General features: G+C 31.4%; 2 protein-coding genes across 2 annotated transcripts in view; one reads left to right on the top strand and one right to left on the bottom strand.

Annotated features, from left to right (window-relative positions):
* Positions 1 to 2: 2 nt before the first annotated feature.
* The window catches only part of LOC139511654 (protein adenylyltransferase SelO, mitochondrial-like), a 37682-nt gene continuing 20717 nt past the window's right edge, over positions 3 to 16967 (top strand). The window contains exons 1-7 of the mRNA XM_071298620.1: positions 3 to 582; positions 4650 to 4788; positions 5633 to 5778; positions 6147 to 6270; positions 7104 to 7219; positions 8666 to 8769; positions 16413 to 16582. Coding sequence (XP_071154721.1) covers positions 98 to 582; positions 4650 to 4788; positions 5633 to 5778; positions 6147 to 6270; positions 7104 to 7219; positions 8666 to 8769; positions 16413 to 16582 — 1284 coding nt within the window. The 5' untranslated portion in view covers positions 3 to 97. The remainder of the gene's footprint in view (positions 583 to 4649; positions 4789 to 5632; positions 5779 to 6146; positions 6271 to 7103; positions 7220 to 8665; positions 8770 to 16412; positions 16583 to 16967) is intronic.
* LOC139511648 (pygopus homolog 1-like) lies at positions 1783 to 3032 on the bottom strand. The gene is made up of 3 exons (XM_071298608.1): positions 2901 to 3032; positions 2416 to 2516; positions 1783 to 1973 (listed from the first exon to the last, which is right to left on the bottom strand). Exons 1-3 carry the CDS (start codon positions 3001 to 3003, stop codon positions 1938 to 1940), a joined length of 240 nt encoding a protein of 79 aa, XP_071154709.1. The 5' UTR covers positions 3004 to 3032; the 3' UTR covers positions 1783 to 1937.

Raw genomic sequence — 16967 nt, 5'->3', positions numbered from 1 at the left:
ATATATGATTATCTCCCCTTGAAAGCAGAAGAGAAAGTTGCATGTTGCATAAAGTAGATAATGCTTTAGTTCTGAGGGTTTAAGCAGTTTATTTTTAATGTTTAGACGAATATTTTCTAATTCTATAATAACAAGAAACGGTGATTCATTTTCACGACAAACTTCTATAGCTAATACACGATCAAGTAACTTTTTGAAATGTGGTTGTCTTGTCATTTGGCGATGTGCTGCATTCCTGCATAGGAAAACTACAGGCATGACAACTCTAGAAACGTTGAACTTTGATAACTTAGCCTTACGATCTCTCCCTATCGATACAGTAACTGACAATTATGTAAGATCCGTAGCTGGGGCTTGCTTTTCAAAAGTAAAGCCAACTCCAGTAGACAAGCCGTCACTAGTTGCAGTTTCCCAGCCAGCATTAGACTTGTTAGGTATCCCACCATCAGAAATAAACAGGGATGATTTTGTTCAATATTTCAGTGGAAATAGACTGCTACCTGGAAGTGATCCAGCTGCACACTGCTATTGTGGGCACCAGTTTGGTTATTTCTCAGGACAATTGGGAGATGGGGCTACAATGTAAGCATTTAATTATGAACATCTTACATTCTCTTATAAAAAGTATCAAGGGCCTGTTTTATACATCAATAGTAAGGCTGGCATGCATGCTAGAACAATGTACATGTACTTGCATGTTATTAAAACAGTTGCATTAAATTAAATCTGCCCCTCAAGCGCTTTCGAGACGCGACGGCCATACTTCCATGACGGCCTTAGGATGTGTCGGCCATACCGTCATATCGTCCATGGGACATATCGGCCACACATTGTGAGACGTATCGTCCACACTTTTATTTTTTTTTTATTGAGTTTATTACATAAAATATAATACGAAAAATAAGAACTTGTTCATAATAATAACATAAATATGATTGTGTAGTACTTTTTTCTGTACAGAAGATCTTATTTATTCTTGTAAGAGTTATCTTTGCTTGATCATCATCGCTCGTGTTTACAACTTGTTGCGGCCATATATTATGTAAGTATATTGATTATTTCTACATTATCAGTTGTAAACATTTTTCGCAGAATCATTTTTATTGTAATGTGATATAAAGGCATCATAATTTATATGAAGTTTAAACTGTAGGAATGTTGACTGTCGCTGTCAATGACGATAGATAAATACAAGCACATGTTACAGATCTTATTATATATGTAAAAAATATAAATTATTCTTAACTATAAAAATCTTCTCAATCTCAGTGTTTAGTTGGTGAAATTAAAAACAGGACTCAGTGTAAAGGTTAACTCTAAGGAAGGCAATTCATCAAGTTCGAGTTATATTTGTCATGTTCATCAGACACATTGTTTAATAATTCTGATTTTTTTTTCTTTCTTATAGTTTCAAGTCATTCTATTTGCTGAACATCTTTCCAAGACAGAGACTGCTGCAGAATTTTCCAATAACATAACAAATTACCCGTCAAATCTGACCATTGCTGACAGGAATGTGCACCCAATTGGCTAATTACATGATAAAAGATGGCCAGTTTCATTTTTATCATACTGAATGTTCTTAAAATTGCTTTGTTCATTGTGTTGAATTGTGTTGATAACTATTTGTTGACAATTTAAATGTTCCCATTTTTGTGCATTTGTTGATGGATAATTGTATTATGGGCAATCATACCAATATACTCTAGTATAAGAAACAAAAAAGATTTTTTTTTTTAATATATTTTATTTATTCATTCAGTCACACAGATAAACCTTACATCATAAATAAACACAATTAATAAACACAATAGATACCAAAAATTTAAATAAAAACGAAATATGTTTTTAATGTGCAAAGTTATTTTAATTTGTCATTGCTGCTGGTTGAAAGTTACGGGAATTGTCGTCTCGTCTTCTCATTTTTTATTATCTTCTTATTTTGATGGTGGTGCTTCTAATACTTCTGGAGCCTAAACGAAAAACATATGTATAAAAGTCGTGAAACAAAATAGAATTGTATATATTTGCACAAAAGAAAAAGTAAAGAAAAAACGTCAAATATAATATTATATTATATGTCAAAATATATAAATTCACATTAATATTTGTAACATTGTTTGATAATTGGCAATCACATAAACTAATTAAAGGATTAACACCTCCGTAATTTGTTTACTTTGCATTAAACAGAGACACGACGCGCCCAATGATTGGATTAATATGATTTATGATCGGTCTTTTATAGGTATTCATACATTATCATAAATAACGGGTTGAGAACTTTGGCATAACAGCACTTATTCGGACTAATAGTCAACCACAAAAAATGAAACATTTATGTTGAATACAATTTCTCTTCTAATACAAAATAAAAAAGAAACGATAAGAAATCATACAATAACGTATATGTACCTCAACCTCCATATCTTGTGGTATGCGGACACATTCTACACAGTGGAAAATGATGTCGACTTTTTCATTGACCATCAGGCGGTAATCAGTAATTGATATACCTGAAATAACAAGAAATTAAAATATAACATATATTTCTTTACAGTCAAGTAATATTAATACACTGATAAAAAGATTAAAGGCCGTAGTGAGGTGACCTATAGTTGTTAATTTCTGTATCATTTTGACTCTGATGGATAGTTTTCTCATTGGGAATCATACCGCAATCATACCACATCTTCTTTTTATATCTATTAATTGATACCTACATGTATTATCCATTTATTGGACAATGGTGTAATGCAAATAACACTTAATAAAGATTTAATTCTTATCAGGGAAGGGTCGTAACCCATATTAAAGTAAAACAAAATGTATTTAATATGACAGAAAGTACGAAATATGATTCAAAGGAAAAACTAAATTAATAATAAATTTGTAAATACCTGTATTGCAAAGCCTGTGTTGCCATTTATCACAATCTTCACATTGGAGAGCATGTTGTCTTGGTCGGACTTGCTGGTCACATAGCACACAAGGGTACGACATGTTGAACAGCAATTTCCCAATGAGTGCCACCGACATTTCTGGTTACTTTTATAAAGCATACCAAATGTATGTTTTCACTCCGCTTGAACTCAGCTTGGGAGTTGTGTTTTTATAGTGATCTTGAATTGTATTTCCTTTACTATTTCTTGACAAAAGCATAATTAATACTTGAAGTAATAATAAGCAATCAACAATCTTCTTAAATTTCCAACTTAATCATTACTTGATTACAGCTGATTACCTTGTTTTATATTTCAAAACTTAACTCATTGTTTCAATTATGACAGAAATTAGTTTCCCATTCGGATATAGTCATTAATATTTGTTCATTTTGTTCTATTTGCTATACGCAAGATATCAAACAATCATTTAGAAAACAATATGATATTTTAATATTTTATTAAATTAAACACATTCATCAAACAAATGATATAACAAAAATTAAGATGAAAAATAATGTAAAAACAGTATAGTTTATTTAAAAGTTATAATAACCATCTATAAGTATCAAAATAATTCATCTATAACATCTAAAAAAAAAAAAAAAAAGCATGGACGATACGTCTTTACAAAGTATGGCCGTTTTTGTACTATGGCCGTTTCATCTTTTCGGGGTATGGCCGTTTCATCCTATGGCCGTCATGGTAGTATGGCCGTTACGTCCTGCATCGCCTCAAGCAGATGTACAAAAAATTTTTGTATGACCTGAACATGAGAAATCAGTGGATCAGCTACATGTGTATTACACTCTAGATAGAGGCAGCTACATGATTAATGTAAATCTAAATTGACCAGGTAACTTACTCTTAAATAACAAAATTAAACAGACACTTTATCATGTTTATTACACAACTTAATACACAATTATTGATCTCAATAGTAGGTGTGGTATATTTTATTGTATATCTAAATATAAGTAGGTTAGATGGTTAATTCAATGTACATTATAATATAGAAATGATAGATTCAACATGTTAAGTTATTGACCTGTAGTAACTTTGATCAGCACTACATGCTTATTAATGATTCTATAAATTATGTACCAAAGATGAATGACTTAGGATTCAAAATATAATAAGATGTGTTTTCCAAGAGAAAACATTACAGATAGAATTGTTATGAAATTATGTGCCATGTGCCATGTGGGTTTAATTTACTTGTGATTCAGTGCCATCATCTTCTGAAATTAGTCAATATAAACTGATGTTGATTAAGTTACAAATTACAATTATCATGATTATCAGGGATAAGCTTGCAAGAATAAACATTGAAAATTGCACAGCTTTATCCAGAGTACAATGCAATAAAATGTATTGTTATTTCAGTGACTGACCATACCTGCCAACTGTCACTATTTGCGGGGGATTTCCCCCATGAAGGCTCCCAAATTGAAATTTTGAAAGAGCAATTTTGTCCACAATTTAAACAAAGCAATTAATTTTACAATGAATTGAGGCTTATAAAAGTATGAAGAAGCCAAAAAACAACATTAAAATGTAATTGCAGGCCCCCCTGAAGGTTTTTTAGGACTATGACAGCCATCTTGCACACAAAACCCCCATGGGCATTTTGAAAAGTTGGCAGGTATATATGATTTCCCCATTATTAATAAATTTGTGTGACTCATTATGTTCAATATGTTACAGGTATTTAGGAGAAGTAATTAACAAAAGTGGTGAAAGATGGGAGATCCAGTTCAAAGGAGCAGGGAAGACTCCCTATTCCAGAACAGCAGATGGTAGAAAAGTTTTAAGGAGTACAATTAGAGAATTTTTATGCAGTGAAGTAATTAATAAACATAAATCTTAATTCAATAGTAGAGAAATATTGTATGATTTACAGGGTGAACAAGATTTGTATATTCAATCAGTTTGATGAGTATGTAATTTTTATTAAATATTATTCTTATAAAAGAGGGTGTTATGACAAAAATATGACAAATATTTTGAAAGGCATGCATTAGTTTCGGTTTGTTGTTTTATATACAGCTACTTATTTAGGAATGTACCATTTTGATATTATGCATGATGACTACAAAATGAACAATACAATGATATATACCAAAACAACAGAAAGATATAGAGATATATATTTTTTGCATTCATTGAAACATATTTTATTTGCTATTACAAAAAAACTAAAAACAGACACAAGTTGTCACATCTAAGATAGTTCTTTCCTGAGTATAATAGGTTGTAAAAACATGCAACAACAAAATATAATAATTATTAACTATTAATTAATTATTAAGTTATTGAGGGATTTAAATAAGAAAAATACAATGAATGATAGTCTTTCTGAAGTGTAATACCACAAGAAGTGCTTATAGAATAAAAAAAAATGCTGGTGACTCAGTCAGACCGTGGATATTGATTTGAAATCTCAAACCATCGCAGAAAAGGTTCCTCACTTTGCTAGATGAATGTGCATGCAACAAAACTTTTTCATGTCCATGTGTTGATTGTTGTAAAACCAACATTATAAGTCTTCATTTCTTAACACTACTGAATTATCTTTGTCTTTGTTCAAAGTCCACTTTCATCATTGAGTACTAATTTTTTTACCCCTCAAATGTAGCAATTGACTTTTTGTGTATGATATTTTTATTTCATAAGCTCTACATTTGCAGGCCATTCACCATCTTGGAATTTCTACAACTCGAGCAGGAACATGTGTAACCTCAGAAAGTACAGTTGTAAGAGATATATTTTACTCTGGTGATCCAGTAGATGAAAAATGTACTGTTGTATTACGAATTGCTCCGACATTTCTTAGGTAGTTACAATTAGTCCTGTTTTAATTTTTAAATTGGAGATACATGTAACTAGTGATAGCTGTTTTAAACGGTTAAAATTTATTGAATCGGAAATCTGTGAAAAGAGAAATTGTAAATAAAATAAAATGGAATGTTTTTTTTTGGGAGGGGGAGAAGGATGTTCTTTTCTTGCATTTTGAAAGTGTCATTGCAGTATATAGTGTTTTGTAACAATAATTAGATCACCTGGTCTGAAAGATAAATGAAAAACTGGATTCTCCATCAGATGTCCACTGTCTGTAAAGATTTTATAATTACATCTTTTTCTCTGAATCAAACTGGTCAAAATAAATAAATTGCTTTAACTTGTTATTTGGTTACATTTAAGGTTTGGATCTTTTGAGATTTTTAAAACTCTGGACCCACAGACAGGAAGGGCTGGACCTAGTGTTGGCAGAAATGATATTCTGATACAGATGCTAGATTATACAGTCCAAACATTTTATCCTGAGGTATGAACAAGAAATTATAAATAGCATAAGTCTATATTCAATGGCAATAAAAATCATAAAAAGCATTAAATCCCAACCATAAATTGAACATATCATGAAATGGTCACTTAAAAAAAAGTGGATTTGGATACAAAACTTTATACTATGACTTTGATAAATAACGGCTTTCCTTTAAGAATGGCATATAATGAGAGAAAAATCAAGCAAGAAAATCTATAGCCTGATTTATGATTGAACAATAAAAACAAATAAAAACATAAATGGAAGTTAGAAACCAGGACATCCAATGAAAAGTATGCTACTGTCTTGGAACAGGAAAAATATCCGTTTCAAAATTTTACATTTGTATACAGGTAATAAAATTTAAACTTGTCGGCGGTTTTAACTTTGCAATATCGTCTGAACAAAATTTTGTTCTTTGTGGTCTCTGCATAGATTTAGATCAAAACTTGTCACAATCGTACTTACTGTATGAAAGATGGCTGCTATTGTTGCTAATTGTTTCAATTAGAGGATTTATCAAATGATAGTTAAACGTTCTTTAAATCGTATTGTTGATTGTAATAAACCATTAAGTATAAAATGTTAGAATCAATAATAACCCATTGGAGAAACAATATGAAAATAAGAAGATATGGTAGACAAGAAGACAATGCTCAACCAAAGACCAATTAATGTAGAAGTTGTCAACTATAGGTCACTGTACAACCTTCAACAATGAGCGAAATCCACACTGAATAGTCAGCTTTATAAGGCCTCTTAAGTTCACAATATAATATTTGTCACTATGGAGTATGTTAACATTGTGCAATTGTGTTATCTTTATTGTTTAGATCTGGGAAAAGCACAAGCCTGATAAACAAACAATGTATATAGAGATGTATAAAGAAGTGATCAGAAGGACAGCCAGGCTGGTAGCAGAATGGCAGTGTGTTGGATGGTGCCATGGGTAATTGTTATAAATTCTTGTAGATTCAAATTTGTAGAAAAACTTTGTTAACTAAGAATAAAAAAACAGTCCTATGTATCTGAAAGCTGAAGTCTTTTAATACTTAAAATTACAATCATTGATGCAGTCAAATTTATTGCAAGTTAAAATTTATTAAATCAGTACACTACTTGGCTTTCTTTGCCTAATTAATTAGGCAAAAAAATATGGTATAAATCAGGGCTTCCAAAATTTTTTTGAGCCAGCCGGACATTTCATATCTGATCCCGATTTAAATCTCTAAGACTAAGCCACAAAAGGCAATTATGGTAATCAGATGGCCATCCCAATGATTGACATTAGATTAAAAAAAACGATATTAAACTTTACTTTGATATGAATTTGATGTTCTGACGTAAACTGTTCAAATTGGCAAAGCATCATTCAAAGTGTGCACATCAGCTTGATCATATCTGCCTTAGGCTCTTTATTTGTGCAAAATGACGTTGTCAAAAACTTTACTTTAGTTTTTAAAGTCACATTTTTCCAAACCGGATTTTGTCTTGACAATGGTAAAACATGGACCATAAACGGATACGTAAAATCCGTGTACGTTTACAAAGCACGACTGAGTGAAGAAGCTCTTTCCACGTTATTTCTTAACAAAATACTTAAAATGAACGATCAATGATAATTTTAGCATTTTTGAAGAAATGTAGGATGCATAATTAAATTTCCCACCTGTGCACATGCGCACACATGTTCTTGTTCATGCAACGTAGTTCTGACGATTTTTCATTTAAAACCTTTTTAAATGTTTCATCAAATCATGTTTATAAATGTATTTATTATAATTTAATCTTTTGGACTAAATCAATTAGATACAAACCGCTGAAATGTACGAAACTATTGTGAATAGACCGATTAATTTATACGATGTCCGGTACTGAAAATTATAGTTTACCTGTCACCTGAACAGGTAGTTTTCAGCTGTCCAACAACTAATTAGCCTTGATTAAAATTAGAAAGTATTGAAGTAGGGGTTGTTTTAATAGTAATTAATCATCAAGTCACTTTTATGACCGGAAATGTGGGGCTGTTAAAGGCAAAAGTTTGGGTCAAAAAGATTGTGAATTATGTTAAAATGACCGAAAAAGCCTTGAAAACTAAAAAGTAGATGACCGTTTCATGCTTTGCCCAGCCAGACTTTTAACGGACATTATACAAATGACCAGAATATATGGCCGTTTTGGAAGCCTTGGTATAAATACTGGATATGTTTTAGATGTATTACATGCTAAGCTATTTTATTTAAAGGTGCCTTTGAAATACATTATACTTATTCACAAAGAAGTAAGTTGAAATAAGCTGTCAAATGCATATATTTTTGTTTGTTTTAGAGAAGAGGTGTATTTCTTAAATCAATAAGACTTAACTGATATTTAAAGAATTAATTTATAATTTCAGTGTATTGAACACAGACAACATGAGTATAGTAGGACTAACTATAGACTATGGACCTTTTGGTTTTATGGATAAATTTGACCCAAACTACATATGTAATGGTTCAGGTAAGTTTCTGTTTCTGTAATCACTAGCCAGTCAACACTGAGGTTGCAAGTTTGAACCCTGCTGGTGCAGGTTCACTTGACTCCAATCTTAATTGACTAGGATTGTCAATTTTCCTATGGAAGGTTGGTGGTTTTCTCAGCACACTCCGGCTCTTCCCCCAATAAAAACTGCCCGCCACGAAATCGCACAAAAGTGGCCCTTTAAAGTGATGTTAAAACACCTAAAATCAACTTAAAACCTTTTCTGGGAATCATAAATTTAAGTTTCAAAACAGGTATATAATACTGTGAATTTATTTGTTTTAAAGATCAACAATTTTCATGGATAGAGGAAAACTGTACTTCCTGGATATTTGATCTCATGGTTAAGACAAAGTTTCCATACAAAATTTGTTCTTTGTTGAACATTTAGATTTGGATCGCCTTGAACCAAAATACATGGAAACTGGTATCTCACAAATAATAATGAATCCCAAGTGTTCGGACGGGAGTTATGGGATGGTGGCTGCTTCAACATGGAGGTTGAAAAAGTTGTGTCACTTGATATTTATCTCACAAGCGAATTGAGCAAATAAAGTTAGCAGATTTTCATTTTAAAAATTTAACCATTTTTCACTTTTGACCATTCATTCAGCTGAAAACATTTGATTAGGTGACATTACCTCTAAGTCAATATTTCAGGCAGAAAATGTGGTGTTTATGGCAAAGATGCTCACTTTCTGACATATTCAACCTACTGGTGTGTGCAATATAAGATTAGACACACACAAAAATAACCTATCAGTGGCAGATCCAGAAATTTCCATCAGTTAAGGTCCATTGACTGCCTAAGAGGGGACCCACTCCAGTCATGCTTCAGAAATTCCCTGAATAACAAACCAATTTTTTTTCCACCAAAAAAAGGGGGGAAGTGGTTGGAGGCACCTAATTCTGTCTCTGACTATCTTATGTCTATCTCAGAACTTTCTTATATAGATAATAGGTATAGGAAGATGTGATATGAGTGCCAATGAGACAACTATCTATCCAAATGACAATTTATAAAAGTAAACAATTATAGGTTAAGGTACGGCCTTCAACACAGAGCCTTGGCTCACACCGAACAACAAGCTATAAAGGGCCCCAACATTACAAGTGTAAAACCATTCAAATGGGAAAACCAACGATATAATCTATATAAAAAACCATTAATAAATTCCAATTTAGCTTGTTTTTACATTGCTTTAACATGGTTTTGTCTGGCAAGTGCTTCTGGATGTTTACCATCCATCCATCCATATACTCTTGAAGTTTTTTTTACTTTGTCAAGAAAGAAGCATAAAGAGTAGGTCATAGATTTCACACTGATCATTATAGTTAGAATTAACTCTAAGTAGACTGTTCATTTTTGGAAAGATTAGAACTTGTTCTAAATCTTTACTAAGGCACTGGCCTCCCTTACAACACGAAAGGTTAGCTACTGTTACTAAATGTATTCACACAAATATAGTTACCTATAGTTCTCATGCATGTGCACATAATACACATGTATATGAACTGAAAAAAATTGGTATATTTTTGAAGCAGTTCATCCAAGAATGTATGCAACTAAGGTGTTGATGTGCAGGCTTTTTTTTAATAACATTTTGATTAGGTAATTGGGTATTGATACAATACTATAATGATTGACAACTGTCATTACAGTACGCCCAGAGAGTATGTAATCGCGAACTCTAATCACCGATTTCCGAGTGTAGCGGTGTGACACCGCGAATCACGGATTATACTCCCAATTTCCTCCAAAGATTCTCTCCCAACACCGAGTGGCTGTTTATTGGTTTATTGCCCATCGGATGTACTGAAAATTAATGACGCGTGACAACATCATCGGATTAGCCAGATTTATTACCTTTGTACATTTAATCGATCTTGATTGCACCTGTGTGCTTTAAAATACGTTATTTAAATGTACTTTCATTGTCAGATAAAAGTGTGACATTTTTATTTAAAATAAGATAATTATTCTTGTATGTATATGCCCATGTCATTGTCATATGACATACAACATACAAACGTATAAAAATAAGAATAAAACACTTATTTTGTATTTTCATTATAGTCCGATCAGGTCATAATTTTTGTTTTTTCAACAAAGACGATTTTACCACAATTAAAACCTTTTATGACCTACTCAGTGAGAAATATTCGGTTCATTAATAGTTCAATATTACCGTATATAATTAATATCAACTGGCTTAAAACAAAATGATGTTTTTTACGGTAATATGTCCAATCTAAATTAAACCCAAGAGTTAATTTATCGGATCAACAAGTGAACTCTGTTACTTTCAATTTATTTTGAAATGTAAAATATTATGTTTCACTACCTCGGTAGATTACCGACTTGAAATATTTGAATTTAAAAAAGAAATTGCAAAGTGACAAAAGTTTTGTATGCAATGTGGCAGCTCTATATTCATAAATACTGAGATACATTCGCTGCCCAAACACAACACAATAATCACAACCTTTAAATATTTAATTATATGGAGAAAAAAATCATGTGTTTTTTATCCGTTATGATCTGTTATTGATCTTTAATTATTTAAAATAAAATTGAAACGGCGCAATCCGTATTTTACTGCTCGTTAAAAGTCCTCGGCGAAATATAAAAAGAAGTATTTCAACAATTATAAAATAGAATATTTAAATGAAATTATATCGTGTTCTACAAGAAAGAAATATGTAAAAAAAAATGTGGATCGGATTTTTACGATTGACAAATTTTCACAGAGGATCTCTACCAACGCCCATCAGGAACTGAACGACATGCATTGCATCCTGTTTTCATCTACCATTAATATATAGTGTTGACTATGGACATATAAATAATGTCCGGTGTAATGTCCTCTGTTGACTGAGAAACGTAAAATAAAAGGCTGATGTTGGTTAATTCAGAAAAGGAATACAATTTAGAATCCGGTTAATCAATTGTAAAAGTACCTTCCAGAGCCTCAATCTTAACGCACACAAATTTATGTCAATCATTACAAAGCAAGTTTAAACCTTGAATGAATTTTCCCATGGTTATCCAGAAAGGTCACCTGAGTTTACTGTTACATGATACTATTTCCCGCCAAATAAAAATCTCGTGGACAAAATTGATGTCACTATTTTTAGCATTCAATATTGTGAGCAAAGTCAAGTTCAAGTTCAACTACGCACTGTTGATCACTGAGATGCGTATAGTCTTCCCACGGCAATTAATTGCTTTAAAAATATTTAAAGATCACTGTTCTAAATACAACACAAAAGTTTACATTCATTGTGCGTAAATGAATATTATGCAACGACGAGTTGATGCAGCTATAGAAGTATTCCTGTTGTAGCCGAAATGTATTATTTATCCTAAAGTAATGCTAACAAATCGTGAAGAGAAAATGCCGTAGACTTATTAAGCATAAGGAATGGTGAAAAGTATTTTCTTTTTTTCTTGCATATACAAGTTTTAAGACACGTAATTTTCTTTCTTTCTCACATTTTATTCCTTCAGCGTTAATTTCCGTTTATTTTCACGCAAGTATGTCTCTTTTCGTAAGTTATATAAATTACCGATACAAAAAAAAACCCGAGGTCATAATCAAGTATAGATTTTTTTTTTATAAAACTTTAATGCAATTGAAAGCATTAACAACAACCTTTTGCTTTTTAAAACTTTTATTTTGTAATCGTAAAATGGAAATGGCGTAGACTTATTAGCATAACAGATAGTGAATAATATTTTCTTTTTTACTTGTATAAAATACTTTGAGACGTGTCACTTTTCTTTAAACTACCCTAATTTATTCAGCGTTAGTCTCCGTTTATTGTTACACAATATTATCTCTTTTAGTAAATTAAATATTTATTTACTGATAAAAAACGGAAGTCAAAATCAAATATAGTTGTTTTTAAAAAATTGATTTAAATGTACAGAGTAATTAAAAGAATTAACAACAACGTTTTGATTTTGATTTTAATCTTTCATTTGTTTCAAGCAATCAGATATAAACTGATAATCAATAGACAGGAAATACAATTGTTTAATTACATTAGAAATCTCGCATACCTTGACTGTCGCGTGCCGGCATAGATCAGAAGGATTAGGGCAATTAATTACCTGGTGTGACACCGCGTCACTCCAGACTGGGAGAGATGTTGCTAATACAATAAACAAAAGGTAACGGATTTAGGCGGAAGTCGGAGGGAATACTCCCAAATTTCTCCGAGAATTTAGGGAGTGATGTCGGAGTTTCCTGGTGTCACACCAGGAAAAAACTTGGTGTATGGAGTTTGGGATGGCTTTCGCGAAAATTGTACTGTATCATCAAACAATCAGAGAAAAGGTGGACCTTTAATTACTATGCCCCACCTCCTAAACTGTTAATCAAATTGACCACATTTCTTCAGTCTTACATAATTAGAACCTTCAATACACAACTTCAATATACAAATATTTGACCTAATAATTGAATACACAAATGTATATATTAGATGTTTGATATATATAAGGATGATAGATTTATTTATTGCCTATTACTTTTGATCTACAATACATAAAGTGATTCTGTAAATTATGTCTGAAAGATAAATGATCAATGGATTAACAAGATCTTTTAAAAAAATGAAATATGAATATATAAAAGCTATTTATTCATTGGTAATTAATCAACAATTTAAATTAGTTCACTTATTTTTTTTATCATCAGGAATTGGCATGAAACAGTTTTAAAATTTTAAAACTTTTAATTAAAACAAACCATTGTTTATTAATTTGTTCCCATCAATCATTATGTCTATTTTAGTCATTTGAATTTTTATTAGAAGTGAATATATATTTTTGCAATCAAGAAAGAATCCTCATTTTAATACAATAAGTTTTTTTTTAATTTGTTTACGCTGAAAAAGTACATTTTCAATTCTCTTTTTTGAGAAATACTTTAAAAATTGATCAAAAGGCACTCTACAACTTTTAATCTTCAATGTCATATAACCATGTTTCAACTTACAAAATGCCCCAAAACAACATATTTTGATTATTTTTGTTGACACTTTAAAGTTCTTAGCTGTTGGTCTAGATTTTATGTCTTACACTGATAGTTGGAAGCATTTACTAGAAGAATTTTTGATTTGCAATTGCTTTTTTTTTTTTAAAGGCAACAGATGTAAACTGTAGTAAAAATAAAATTGTGCAAATTAAGAGACCCATATTATTTAATTAAATGAGCTCATTTTATTCTCATACTGGAAAAGCATTTTCCTTCTAAAGACCTGCTGGTAATGCAATTTTCAGCAATAGTGCTTTATTAATGTTTATTTTCCCCCACCATACCTTAATATGAAATTTTTCAAACTACTCTTCTAATCTTTCCATGAGTGATTTCCATCACTTTGATAACTTGTCTCAGAGAATTACATTTGTACCTGCCTTGACAAAGGTCAAAAAGGCCTAGTAACAGCTCGACTCTCTGTTACTCTGAAAAAAGAAAATTTGTGTCAATGTTGTCTTGGCTTCTATGAAAAAGAATGATTTAATATTTGATCTGCAACTTGATAATGTTAAGTTGCAGAGGAGTTAGCGATTTTTATACGACCGCAAAATTGGAAAAAATTTTCGTCGTATATTGCTATCACGTTGGCGTCGTCGTCATCGTCGTCGTCGTCGTCGTCGTCCGATTACTTTTAGTTTTCGCACTCTAACTTAAGTAAAAGTGAATGGAAATCTATGAAATTTTAACACAAGGTTTATGACCACAAAAGGAAGGTTGGTATTGATTTTGGGAGTTTTGGTCCCAACATTTTAGGAATTAGGGGCCAAAAAGGGCCCAAATAAGCATTTTCTTGGTTTTCGCACTATAACTTTAGTTTAAGTTAATAGAAATCTATGAAATTTTGACACAAGGTTTATGACGACAAAAGAACGGTTGGGATTGATTTTGGGAGTTTTGGTTTCAACAGTTTAGGAATTAGGGGCCAAAAAAGGGCCCAAATAAGCATTATTCTTGGTTTTCGCACAATAACTTTAGTTTAAGTAAATAGAAATCAATGAAATTTAAACACAATGTTAATGACTACAAAAGGAAAGTTGGTATTGATTTTGGGAGTTTAGGTCCCAACAGTTTAGGAATAAGGGGCCAAAAAGGGACCCAAATAAGCATTTTTCTTGGTTTTCGCACCATAACATTAGTATAAGTAAATAGAAATCTATGAAATTTAAACACAAGGTTTATGACCATAAAAGGAAGGTTGGTATTGATTTTGGAAGTTTTTTGGTCCCAACAGAATAAGGGGCCCAAAGGGTCCAAAATTAAACTTTGTTTGATTTCATCAAAATTGAATAATTGGGGTTCTTTGATATGCCGAATCAAACTGTCATGACTGTGTATGTAGATTCTTAACTTTTGGTCCCGTTTTCTAATTGGTCTACATTAAGGTCCAAAGGGTCCAAAATTAAACTTAGTTTGATTTTGACAAAAAATGAATCAGTTAGGTTCTTTGATATGCTGAATCTAAAAATGTACTTAGATTCTTGATTATTGGCCCAGTTTTCAAGTTGGTCCAAATCGGGGTCCAAAATTAAACTTTGTTTGATTTCATCAAAAATTGAATAAATGGGGTTCTTTGATATACCAAATCTAACTGTGTATGTAGATTCTTCATTTTTGGTCCTGTTTTCAAATTGGTCTACACTAAAGTCCAAAGGGTCCAAAATTAAACTTAGTCTGATTTTAACAAAAATTGAAATCTTGGGGTTCTTTGATATGCTGAATCCAAAAATGTACTTAGATTTTTTATTATAGGCCCAGTTTTCAAGTTGGTCCAAATCAGGATCTAAAATTATTATATTAAGTATTGTGCAATAGCAAGTCTTTTCAATTGCACAGTATTGCGCAATGGCAAGAAATATCTAATTGCACAATATTGTGAAATAGCAAATTTTTTTTTAATTAGAGTTATCTTTCTTTGTCCAGAATAGTAAGCAAGAAATATCTAATTGCAAAATATTGTGCAATAGCAAGATTTTTTTTTAATTGGAGTTATCTTTCTTTGTCCAGAATCAACTTAAATCTTTGTTATATACAATATACAATGTATATTCACTTTTTACTACCAACTGATAAATTAAAAAAATCTTTACCATTCAGTGATAACAAGCAGTTTTTTTACATCTTAATATTTTATGATGTATTTAAATGAGTAGTTATTGTTGCAAACTCCATTAGAAATTTTAATTGAGATTAGTTTTGGAATAAGGGAAAGGGGGATGTGATTAAAAAAATTGGGTTCAATTTTTCTCATTTGAAATTTCATAAATAAAAAAGAAAATTTCTTCAAACATTTTTTTGAGAGGATTAATATTCAGCAGCATAGTGAATTGCTCTAAGAGAAAACAAAAATTTTTTTAAGTTCATTAGAACACATTCATTCTGTGTCAGAAACCTATGCTGTGTCAACTATTTAATCACAATCCAAATTTAGAGCTGAATCCAGCTTGAATGTTGTGTCCATACTTGCCCCAACTGTTCAGGGTTCAACCTCTGCGGTCGTATAAAGCTACGCCATGCGGAGCATCTGGTTACATCTGCTTTGAATTTTATTTATATTTGAGAGCATTCTTTTTATAGATGATAGTGGAAGATATTCCTACAAAAACCAGCCAGATATTTGTAAATGGAATTGCATGAAATTAGGAGAGGCGATTCAAGGAGCAGTACCTCTGACAGAAACAAAACCCCATCTAGACATTTTTGACGAGGTTTACAGTGACTATATGAAGCAAAAAATCAGGAAAAAGGTACAAAAAGTACATTATTCATAATGTGGAGCTAAAACTTTACTTTTCAATTAATAGCCTTCCCATATCTAAGTATGGAATTACTATTACAACATGTAAATTCTAACAATGTCGACTTTTAGAAGCTGATTGATTTGAGTGCAGTAATATTTGCTGAATTTTCATCATATGATTTCACAATGTTTAGCTATTTGTAGATCAACCAAAAGATAATTTTGGGAGGTTTCCAATTATCAAAAAGGCATCCCTTAAATTTATTCTCCAATTTCTTGGGAAAGATTCTCTTTTGCTAACTGGTGAAATGATTTTTTTTAAGAATAATGACAGGATTCATCTGACCTTGACCTCATCTGTATGGTTCATTCGCAAGGGTCCGGAAACGGTC

This window comes from Mytilus edulis, chromosome 2 (assembly GCF_963676685.1).
Source record: "Mytilus edulis chromosome 2, xbMytEdul2.2, whole genome shotgun sequence".
NCBI lineage: Eukaryota > Metazoa > Mollusca > Bivalvia > Mytilida > Mytilidae > Mytilus > Mytilus edulis.
This window is presented reverse-complemented; position numbering and strand designations above follow the sequence as displayed.